General features: G+C 35.9%; 1 protein-coding gene across 1 annotated transcript in view; it reads left to right on the top strand.

The window, feature by feature from the left end:
* ABCA13 (ATP binding cassette subfamily A member 13) overlaps positions 1–12,138 on the top strand; it is a 168,646-nt gene that overhangs the window by 18,789 nt on the left and 137,719 nt on the right. Inside the window, exons 8-11 of the mRNA XM_041411692.1 lie at positions 783–916; positions 2,656–2,820; positions 7,012–8,214; positions 9,022–10,723. Coding sequence (XP_041267626.1) covers positions 783–916; positions 2,656–2,820; positions 7,012–8,214; positions 9,022–10,723 — 3,204 coding nt within the window. The remainder of the gene's footprint in view (positions 1–782; positions 917–2,655; positions 2,821–7,011; positions 8,215–9,021; positions 10,724–12,138) is intronic.

Raw genomic sequence — 12,138 nt, 5'->3', positions numbered from 1 at the left:
TAGAGAGAGACTAAATCAATGCAAGGGACAGTTTCTTCCATTTGATAGAAGGAGAGCAATTTTTTTTTTGGACATGCATGTTAAGCATTATGACTGGTTTACTTTAAGCTTCATTCTTCTGTTCTCATAAATTCTGCTGTCAGCTGAAGGGTTACATTTCTCCATCTGCTGCTTCACTGTGGAAGATGAGTTTAATTGGAGAAGGTAGGCTGGCCCCAGGAAAACAAGAAGAGGTCAGGAGCAAGTTTCCTGGGCAAACTGAAGCACACAATGTACAGGTGCAGCTGTCTGCTTGGTGTGGAAGGTCAGGCTAAGAGTAATATGCAGCCTAAATCCCACTTCACCTGCAAAAGTGAAGGCTGATGTGGAACAAAGGTGATGTGCTGGAGCCCTTGCACAGAGGATGAACTTGATTTCTCTGGAACTTCTGGTATTCTCCTGCTGCTCTCATTCTCAGTAGTGATTCACATCCAGTCCATACACACAACTTTGCATGCCTCTGTACAGTTCAGAATGGCACCCTACTGAGTTTGCTGGCAATTGCTATGCAGAGGCATCCCACCATCATCATATCAACTGCTAAAATGCCATCACTTTAACTGACTTTGCACTAGTGCAATCATGGGTTTCAGCCTAGGTAAATTTGTGTTCAGGTGCACATGTCCTGCTGTGCCCAAAAAAGCTAGGAACACAGTACTTGGACCTCAACAAGTGAGAACCACCAAGAAACAACATGAATAAAAAGAATTAATTACCTAAACAAAATATTTCCTTTCTTTCAGGTTTTCAGTACAATCTTTCTTTTGGAGATGTTTTGTGGAATCCGCTTGCTGTGAAAGCAGAACTTGAATCCAGGTTTGGTTTTGATGGCCCTCATATTGAGAAGGTACTAAGTTATACAGCACGATTAACAGAGGTAAATCAGTTGAAAATTTTGGTGTCTATCTCTTTGATTTTTTTTTTTTCATTTGTATCCTGAATGTATTTTCCTGCATTACGGAAGCTTAGCTTTGTGAAGCAGCTAAAAGATTGTTAACTATCCTGGCTTCATTCCCATCAAATAAATGTCTAGCTTTAGCTGGAATCTCTGCACTTGAAGATACTGATAGGTCTGGTTGTATACACTTATGAATTTGTACTTCCCTGAAGTCACAACTGTATATGGCAGAGTCATGAGTTTTTTATCCAATCCTGTAGAGAATTCTGAGGATTGCTCCACTAAGCTTTTAAACCAAATCCTTGATTTGAGCCTGACAGGATTAGCTTCTCTGGCAGCATTCTTCATCTCATTTGCTGGACAAAGAATGCCTGTCTCTTCTGTGTGTAAATTAAGGGAGACCAAGAATCCTTTCTTCTCAGTTGTGCAATCTTGATATGAATGTACTAGACTAAGTTTTCTCAGTGGTGCTTAATCAAATATCCTAGTGAGGTATCACATCTAGAAGAAAATCTCTTTCTTCAGATAGGGCATTCTAACCTATCCTATAGACAGAAGTTGTCTGTTGTGGTGGTCTGGTTTGACTGCAGAAAACTGGAAACATCTTTTGAATTTGTGCTTAAGTCCACAAATTCTTTAATAGAGCATGTTGATATTTATGTAAGATCTGTTTGTTCTTTGCAGAGCAGTACAGTTTAAACTTATACTCCAGAAGAGCTCATTGTAAAAATAGCTGATTTAAACAAATGGATAAATTATTAAAAAAAAACTCCTTGACTTTTGAATGGCCTTTTAATGAAATATCAGTGATGGCCTTTTTGATCAAATGAACTGCATTCAACTGCAACTTGGTATCTGTGGTTGTCTGTGAAATCGCAGGCTACTCACTTGGTAACTATTTAAACTAGTATCTCAATATTTTGTGCTTGTGTTAGAACATTGAAGACCATAAAAAACTATGAAAGCAAATATGGAAGCCTGGATAATATTTGTTTGGAACACTTCAATTCTGTATGTAATGTCCCATTTTGTTTGGTGTCAAAACACGTGCAAAACTTTTTTATGAATTATCTGGTCAAAGTTGAAAGGAGCAAGGATGTAAAGTGTCTCAGAAAGGCAAGAACAAAATTAAAATGTGTGCATTATTTTTGTAAGCATTAATAATATTTATTGGCTTGGGAATATGAAATCATTCATCGCAGAATTTAAAAATTAGTCTATGAGGAAAAAAATCTTTTCTCTTGGCCACTCTCTTGAAACCCAGCAACCTCAATTTAAAACTATGTTGCATGCAATCACTGGTTGAGATGCATCATTGTACTAAGTGCTTTTTATATCAGTAATTGTTGTTTCAATATAGTTATTCTACTGTAGGAGTACTGCATCATTGTCAAGTTAGTTCGGTGCCAGCCTGCAAATTACTGTAGAAGTAACAACACCAGTGTAGCTATAAGGTGAAAGTTCCTTGGGCGTACAAGTTTCATCATTCTTCCTGCTGTATGAGCACCTTAATGGGGCACTGGTATTTTATATAGCAGCCTGCAAGTGGAGTAGTTTGAAGTATGTGCCCAGGAATGTGAGGCTGGGTTAAATGGGCTTTGTTCTTGCTGAAGAAGCTATGTGTTATTCTAATTTTCACTAGATAAGTAAGTTGATAGGAGAGATAACATTCAGCAGCTGCTCTTGAAATGCTCATCAATTTCTTGTGTCCTTGCCAGATTCCCAAAGGAGAGACACTGGAGCAGTTTGTGTGCTCTGCTCTGGCTGTTGTCCCAGAAGATGAAGCAAACAAAGAGAATAATGGAGAGGGCTGTAATTCTCCACAGCATGAGGCCAAACTGTATCTTGTTCATGCTGTCAGCAAGTTCAAACTCTATGCACGGGTAACTTTAATAAATTAATAGTTTGAATTCCTAGTTTTTGCATGTAGGTCGTCAGCAGTAACTCAGATAAAAGATCTAAGTTATCTATAAAATTGTTTTCATGAACTTTCTTGCTAATAAAATGAAATAATCCTTATAAAGAATCATTACAGTGGCAGTATAATCTATCATCCTGTGTCCACTTAATCAGATTTGAAATGTAAGAGGGTATGTCATGAAATATACTGCAATGCAGAGACTTGTCAGAGGAAACTGTTTACTGTTCCACCTGAGACTGAATGTTGAGCAAAACTGAAAATTGACTAGACTATAATTATGTTTATTTATTTTTTCCCCTCACTGTCTCTGGCAATGGTGGATGAAGCAAGACAAAAGTAAACCTCCAGCAGAGCATCTTAAAATTCTGATCTGGCAGAACAGCTTGCCATGCATTCTCTGTAATGACGTATGTGCAGTTGCATGGACAAAAGAATTAAATATTCAGGTGTTTCCTAAGAAAAACACCTAGCTACCTTAACACTGGTATTTGTTTTTATGCTGAAACATCATATTTTTCTCCATTAAAAAAAAGAAGAATCATGTGTCAAGCTGCTCTAGAGATGTTTGCAATATTATGTAAAGAAAACATGTAGAGCTTCCTGTGTATTTCCTCAAAAAGGTAATCTTTGAGGTTTCCCTGCTGTATGATGAAGTAGGAGGTAATAATTCAATGTGACTGCCAAAACTAATGCACTAATTTCTGTGTAGGAAAATCCAGTAATAATTTCAGTCATGATTTTAAAACTCTTAGCACAGGTTGATGTTCTTTATTATGGGAACCAGAAATATTGTGAACTGCTGGCCACTGTGACTTGTCTTGGTGAACAGAATATCTCTTAGAGTAAATCTATTATATTCACTTGACATTTAAAAGAAAGGTAATGGTGAAGGAAAGGAGAGCAGTCAGTAGTTTTGGCCAGGCCTTTTTATGCTTTTTTATGGGCTACACATTGGGACCATGCAGGTTTCTTCATCATCTTTGTGTTATGGGACTCCAAAAATATTAAAGCTACTATCTTTCATCACACTGGCAGTGTAGGCAGAAGTCTGGTAAAAGAAGCCTGAGTAATCAGCTGTGGAGGTCAGCTTTTGGTTTATTTCAGCCTCAGTCCATCTTTTTTCCATTCCTGGGTCTTTAGGAAGGTCAGCACCACATAGGATGTCAGTTGTCTGTGTGCTGTAGCCCTTTCCTTTGCCAATGTCCACGTCAGTCAAAACTGTATTGAAAATGAACCTTTGTCATGTCAGTCATTTAGAGTCTAGAGAGGTTGTAAGGGAGAAATTTTGATATCGTTGTTTATTGTGTGAATTTTTAAAAGACATGCAAATTCTGTGTACCGTCTAAGTAAGAAAGCTTTGATTTATGAGATGTTCTGTTTTGCATTCAATCCACTAGGTACTTGAGCAATGGCTTGACAGCAGCAGTCTCTCTCAGAATTTCCTTTTGGAACTTAGAAGAATCATGGCTGATTTGATGTCTCAATTTCTAGATGACAGGGAAGGCAGGAAACTTTTTTCAGAGATAAATACCCTGATCCAGCCATGGAATGAGAAATCAGATGCATATTTTTCAGAAGGATATGTTTCATCTCATGATTGGTAAGTCATACTTATCTTTCTGAAACTTGTCTTATAAAATTAGATCAACCTGAATATTCATTTTACTTTGCATTTAATTGATTTGTGTTTTTGTCGGTTTTGTGATTAAATTTTTTATTCTGTAGTTGAAAAGCCTGTATACAATCAAATAATTGTGCTGATGCTTACATATTCTGGAAAAGAAATGTTTCAGAATATAGCTTCCTGCAAGTTCAGCAGAGGACATGACTACTACATGATCAGGATTCCCAGGAATCAGCAGCTATGGATAATTGGCATTTTGAACCAATACATTAATTTTATCTTGTTCTGCAAACAAATTTGAATTCCCACAAATAGTTGGTGTGACTCAGTAATACTTCTCATGTATATCAAGTCCAGTGCATGTGAAATATTTAGGATTTTTATTGCAGAGGTCAGCTCAGTTGTGCAGGAGATCTTGTAACAGAAGCCTTCATCAACAGCTACAGCCTATGGAAAACAGAATTTTAAACATATGGAATTAGTTGTATATGTGTAGTTTGCAATCTCATCTAGGGCACTCTGTGATTTCTTTTGAGCTTTCCTTACAGTTTCAAGTTCTCTGGTTCATGACTTAATATAAATGTAAACACTTTATGTCAAGATTTGGCTGTAAGCCCTGTACTTATTAAGAATGATGTTTTGTCAGGCTGTTCAAATATTCCTGCTCTAGAAGGGTCTACAGAGGAGTTAATCTGTACATAAAGGGAGTTAATGTTTGTCAGAGTTGGCAGAGGTTCAAGAAATGTCTATGGCAGAGCACAGGATACTTCCCTCTTTCTAATGGCACACTGGATGACTTGCATAGTTTCCAGGAGTTAGAATATTGGCCTCATTTTCTCATTGCTTGTACTTACTTGTTCGTATCAAACACTATAACTGGAGGAGATATGATTCATGTTATACAAGTCAACATCTGAGGATACATCTGAAAGAAACAAACCATTATCAACTAGTAAAAAAGATATTGCAGTCAAATTGTTCAAAAATTTAGTAGGGTGTTTTGAAATTTGGTTCTAATTTATAAAAGGAAACTACTGTGCTGCTGCAGTTGTAAGCAACAACCAAGTATTTTTGCAGCAGTTTTACCCTTTTGTTTGCAGTACACAATGTTTTTGTGCTCTACCTCTGTTGATTGCAGAGTCTGGAGAGAAAGAAAATATATTTAAAGAGAATATATTTTCAACTTGAGGCCTTTACATTCAAAGGCTCTTTCTACCATGGACCTCCTCCTCTTGACCAGTCTTATAGAGCCAGTAATTGTTTTGTATTTTGATAAATAATACTGACACAATAGAAACATCAGTGGGTGCATTCCAGTTTCATGTTTTTGTAGATATTAAAATAGCAGTGTTCAGCTATCAAGCAGTCAATTGGAATGTTCTAGCTTTCAATAATTATGAGAAAACAAAAAAAATATTTAGAATCCATAGAAAATTAGAGGTTTTGATTGATTTTATTGATACATTCCTGTCTGTAAAATAGTCTGTGGGACATAAACTCTCTTCTTTTCAGCAGCTGAAAATGTGATGTACTGAAAGGTGTTGGACTCTTTGTGGCTTACAAGCTTGATTATAAGTACTGATAAATGCACAATTCTCTAACTGCTGTCTGCAGTCAGGTTTTGATTTGAATGAGGTTGTGACTTTCCAGTAGGGTTTTTTTCACATTTTTTGAAACCAAAAGTAATTGTTGAGTTTTGCTAATTCAGATTTTGTGATGATTAATTTGTGATGCTATTTAAATTATATTTGGAATTTCCCTGAATTAAGTAAATAAACCTAGATTCTAAAATTGAAATAATATAGAATTAAAAAATTCTTCTCTGCCTGCTAAGTAACTAACAAGAAAAAAAATTACAATTAATTTTTCAGGATTTTGACGTCTTTCAAAGAGTTTTTGAAGACAGAAGAAAACTTAAGGATTTTTGGTGAAAAGAAAATGGATCATCTTTTCCATCTTGTAGAAGTCATAGAAAAAATTATGTTTGATTTCTTGGTTTCTTCAAACAAGTCTCTAATTGAAAATGCTTTGAGTAATGCAATTATATGGATAAAAAATTTTGCTGAGGGGGCGGAATCTGCCACCAATTTTTCTCTTGCAGTTTCTGAACTCCATAATAACCTACAAAAAAATTTCCAGCCTCTTCAGAGCATCTGGACAAAAAAGAAGACAGAACTTTTCTGGCATATAGTGGAAATTGTATTCCATGAACTAGATTCTAGGCTTTCTCTCTTGAGTCAAGTAGAAGAGGAAGAGGCAATTGAGACCTTATCTAGAATTTTATCTTCTATTACAGAAAATAAAATCTATAATAGAAGTATGGTGTTGCTCAAAAAGATCCTGACTGATTGGCCAGAGTTAAATATTACTGCTTTGGACCGTTTAAAACATTTTAGTGGACACTTGCAAAAAAAATTCTTTGAAGGTGAATCATTGTCTGGTGATCATGTCAATGTCTCATTTAGCACAATTCCTGGAGTGAGTAATACCTCCTCTTTATTTCTCTCTAATGCAACTTTTATGTATAAGGTACAAGAATTAGGAGAACTTGTGCATGATTTCCTCAGAAATATCCAAAAATTAAACAGCACTATTGTGGCCTCACTTGTTCCAAAAATTCTCGCTCTGTACCAGAATGATGACTTGGTTTTAAATATTAAGAGCAATAACACTGTGTTAAAACTTCTTTATGAGGTTTCAAAAAGTATGTCATCTTCTCAAGTATGGCATGATGTGCAAAATAAGGAACTAGTTTTTGATTTTCTGTTTGAAACTTTTGATCTTCTCTGGAACCTCACCAGTAAGTCTCTCTGTGAAAAATTACTATTAATTTACAATTACACAGAGTTTCAGGCACAGTTTCTTGCACAGAATGGAAAACAAGATATACAAGTTGTTTATGACACTCTGAGCAGTCTTAAAACTTTATTTATAGATGAAGAGCTCCAAACAGCTCTCTTATGTTATTTGGAAGAGTTTCTTGATCTGCCTCCAGGATGCTTGGTAAATAATGGGTGCACTGATTTCTATCTAGCAAACATGAGTTCAGAAGAACATTCAGCAGAGGTTTATAACTTACTTCTGCTTCCATTGGACAGTGTCCTGTCTGATGTAACAAACTGGGGAGATAAGGTAAGTGTGCCTTCTGCTTTGCACTGCACTTTTACATGGCTTCAGGCGTGGACCGAGATTTTTGAAGAAGCATCGGAAATCTTAAATTTGAATTCAACCTGGTTTGTCTGCCTGAGAGATGATTTGGCATATCTCTCTGAAAACCTTTTAAATGTAACTCAAGATGAACTCTGCAATAATACAGCTATGGCTATTGTTGAAGCTACAGGAGCAGCAATGAAGATTTTAAAATCTGTATTTCAGGAACGTGGCAATTCAAATGACTTGAAAGATCTTGAGGCTTTCCTTGTTAATCTTCAAAGGGTAATTAACAATGCATTTGAAGTCACAAACTTGCTTAAAGATAGCAGTTTAGAAAGTGTTTTAGAGACAGTAGGAGCTGTGATAACTAAAATGCAGAAATCTGTACTGAAGATTGTTAATGAAGAGGTTTTGAATTCTTGGCTTGATGCTTTCATCTCAGGAGGATCTGAGGGAGAAGATAAGGGTGCTGATGTATTTTCCATTGAAAATTCCCTTTCTACTATTCTTAAGCTCTCCCAAGAGGAACTTGAAATTATTCTTACTGAGATAAATGACACATCTGCTTTTTTAAAAAGTGTACCTCAAGATAAATATATAGTTTGTATCAGCATTTTCCAGAATATTACCAAAATAATTTTGGGTAATAGTCTGAAAGACATAAGCTACTTGCAAACAATTTTTTCGTCTCATCTTAACTCCTTTCTAAACTTTCATAGTACAATGGATGAAGCAGATGGTTGTAACACATGGATATGTGGATTAAGTAATTTCACTGAAAAATACAAGTCACCTTCCCACCTTGAAAGTGCAAAACATATTTTATTTCTTCTGCAATCTCTGGGAAATGCTGAGACAGATGCTAAGCTAATGAATGTGATGAACTTTGTTAATTTTGTTTTTAATTTGACACTCCCTGAATGTTCCCTAGGTGGTTCTGATATGATTTGTGCAAGTGTTTATTTAAATATCATAGCAAAAACTTTGAAATTTATTCTCCCTGAACTTTATGTGAAACATGACATTAATGTGCTTGAATTTATTTTTAAACTTTTAAATAATTCTGGAGAGCAAATACAAGCCATTATCAGTGATTTAGTTGCAACTTCATTGTATATGTCAAATAAGACCCATTTTAGTCAGTCAACCCATGGTTTTAATAGGACTTCAGGAATGCTCCTTAATCCTTTTCACCACATTTATCTTATATCAGTGGAACTCTTGTCAGAAGTCCAAAGTCTTCTGAAAAATAAAACTTTTGAATTCGAAGAAAACAGCTCCTCTTATTTGGACACTGAGACTGAACCTTTCTTGCATGAGAAAAATATCAGTTTGCTGATGGAGTTCTTTCAATATATGATAAGAAAACTTGACTCAAACTTGCAGGATGAACACAAAGCATTTCCTCAGAAAATGATAGAAACAGCAGGTCTGAATATTGAACTGGTAAGGAAGGCACTTGAAGTTTTCAAGTCTCCTACATTTGTTGTCTTTCCATTAAGAGATGAAAAGGAGTTTCTAAAGCTTATGGTTGCCTTGGTGCAAAACATGAGAAACCTGGATGTTGAGTTTTTGATAAGTAGATTCAAACAGGTCCAGGAGACCCTAGAAAATTTCTTAAAAAATGTCAAATCTTTTAACCTTGAGAACTCTGGGTTAGGTACCTTAACAGACTGGTGGGATGCATTTGAGAACATATCATGTTACTGGAACCTGACTGATGTACACCAAATAACACAGCTCTTTGAACACGATGAGCACTACAATACAGAAGATGTGTTCAACCTCCTCTTTGATGTCATCAGCCTTACAGAAAGATTGACTCATGGAAATGTTACAGAAGCACTAGCTGAAATATATGCTTTCATACTGACTCAGGAAGAAAAAATGCCAATGTTTACTGATGAGGAGTTCTCTAACCAAGTTGAAGATCTTTTAATATTGCTGGAGGCATTGTCAGACATCTCCAATGAGCCCAGAGAGGCCTCCGCTTGTTTTTCTGCAGCATTCTGCTGGACTCTCACAACAGCAACACCTGAAAGTGATACCACTGTTAAACCTTGTGACTTGGTGCACACCAATTCTACTCTTCATTACAATGCAGTCATTGAAATTATTAAGGAGCTTAAACTCATCACTCTGGATGACAGTTTTGCTTGTTCTATGGAGGACATTCAGGTGGATATAATTCATAATCTGACTTGCTTTTTTCATCAGATTAAGGAATGGAACTCTATAATTTTGAAGTTTTCTGAGCTCCATCATATAAACAGCTCAGTTCTCAAAGAGCTGCTAGATTTTTGGAATGAGCTATCCCTTTATGCTGTGCCACTGCAGGTGAATAATACACATGCAATCAATTGTTCCTCCACACCAAAGAGCCAAATGGCTTTACGAATCTTAGAAACTCTGGACAGTGTTTCAGTATCAGAAATGGAGATGGCCAAAAGACTTCTTGAGCAGCTGAACAATCTTTATGGTGGCCGAAGTTGGAACAGAGAGTCAAGAACATCACTTAAGAGTGTTCTTACTAATGTTAAGAACATGACTGGTGAAGTTTCCAGACTCCTGAATACTGAAGCTGTCCTTTCTTTTCTTTCGGTAATTCAGCCTTTGATGATGCTGTCATCTGTTGGAAACCAGACACACACAGTGCTTATGACAATATCAGCTTTAAGTGGGAACATCAATATAACTGACAACTTTGAGAACTTCTTGTTTCCTGTTGTTACAAGCATAGAAAATTTATTGGTGAATTTCAGTGTTAGACACTTACTTGTGGTGATAGATCAAGAGTTTCAATTATTAAAGTTGGCCACTGGACAGTCCTCTTCAATGGCTCCTGATGTTTTACTAGAGCAGTTTAAGACGTCATCTGTAGATGCTGTACCAAGAAATTTTGAAGATATACAAGGCATTGTGAAGAGCATTCTATGCGAGTGTAACGATAAAAATTATTCTAAAATAATGCATATTCTAATTCTCCTTATGACTAATGAAAGTTCATCAAATGACCTACTGCTGGCTGTCAAAGATATTATTGCCTTTCTGGAGCTATTCCAAAATAAGTCTAAGAAGGACTATACTGGTATGTTGTTCGGTGACAGTCATTTTAGCAGAGAGAAATTGAATAATACTCACCCTGCTTTTTCAGTTTTGCTAAACAGCCTCCTTCATATAATTGCTGACCTTGATGTTGTAGAAGAACCTTTGCATGCAAACAATTCTAAGCTTCATAAAGTTGACTTAATTGATTCATTTTTTTATAATGCACCATATAGAGACACTTCTACTCAGTCCCAAAGCAGAACTCTGGAGATCATGCAAGAGATTTTGCAAATAATATTTCAGTCCACTGCAGAACATGACAGGAATAAAATAAAACTCTTACTTATGAATTTGCATAAGGATGTAATGGCAGAACTGAGGTAAGTGTTTTCCATGTACACATTTTGGGAAGTGTGCTGGCAATGACAGAAGGGCTCTCTGTTTATGAGCAGCTCAATGACAACTTTTATTAAGTTATTTAGTGTTTCATTTCAGATTTGTTCCAATTTATGTTGTTAAGACCAGCTCTATTTGGTATTGTGTGGACCAGATTATTGTGTTTATTTTAAGTTAGGTGTTTAGTCATATGCATTGATACTTTAATTGGTTTCTTTGGAACTATTACGGAAAAATTATTTGAAGATACTTGTGTTTTAAAATCCATGCAGGTTTGAATACTGAACCCCCATTAATCGGCAGGCAACAGTCATTTTTGCCTTTGGAGCTAAATGTTGAAGGAGGCTTGAGCCTAGTTCTTTGTGGTGTGTGTGGAGGTTTTTTTCTATATCCAAATACAGTCATACGAAGTTTCTTTAACTTAAATTTGTTGATATCTTATGGCTATTGTGTTAAGTAGTTCAGTTTAACAAATGCAGTGTCTGAAGGAATCTTGAGCTCACAATCGTATTTGCCTGATTACTCAGATCATATGTAATCCAGAAGCAGAGGAAACTGCTTCAGTTTTACTGATGGTTTACTTAATAGAAAGGCTGCTAGACTGGAGTTGCTGCATTTAAACAAAATTTAATGAGCCACAAGTTGGTTGCTCCAAACAGCTCTAGGGTATCTTGCTGGTGGAGCTCCTGGTCCTACTGACATAAACCAGCGGAGAAATGGCATTGTAAAGTTGATGCTTTGATGTGGTATTTTGAACTTTATGATTAATTTTATGTAAATACATGAAACCATTGTCCATCAGGGTCAAGTATTAACCTAATCTGTTGAAAAATATCAAAAGCAAGTACTAGAAAAGTGGTTTATTTTCCCTTCATGCTGATTATCTGCTCTTTACCATCAAGTCAGCATATTCTGTGGCCTCTCAGTATTTCTGAAGCTATTATGATTTTGCTTATTTTGTGAAGGTATTTTCTAGCACTCTTATGATATATTTTTTTAACATGGAAGTATTATATTCTGATTTTGAAATAGTTCAAACAAATGTAATAACATTTAATA

The sequence above is a fragment of the Onychostruthus taczanowskii genome, unplaced genomic scaffold, assembly GCF_017590055.1.
Source record: "Onychostruthus taczanowskii isolate IOZ18803 unplaced genomic scaffold, ASM1759005v1 scaffold37, whole genome shotgun sequence".
Lineage (NCBI taxonomy): Eukaryota > Metazoa > Chordata > Aves > Passeriformes > Passeridae > Onychostruthus > Onychostruthus taczanowskii.
Note: the sequence above shows the minus strand (reverse complement) of the source record. Positions and strands in the feature narration are given on the sequence as shown.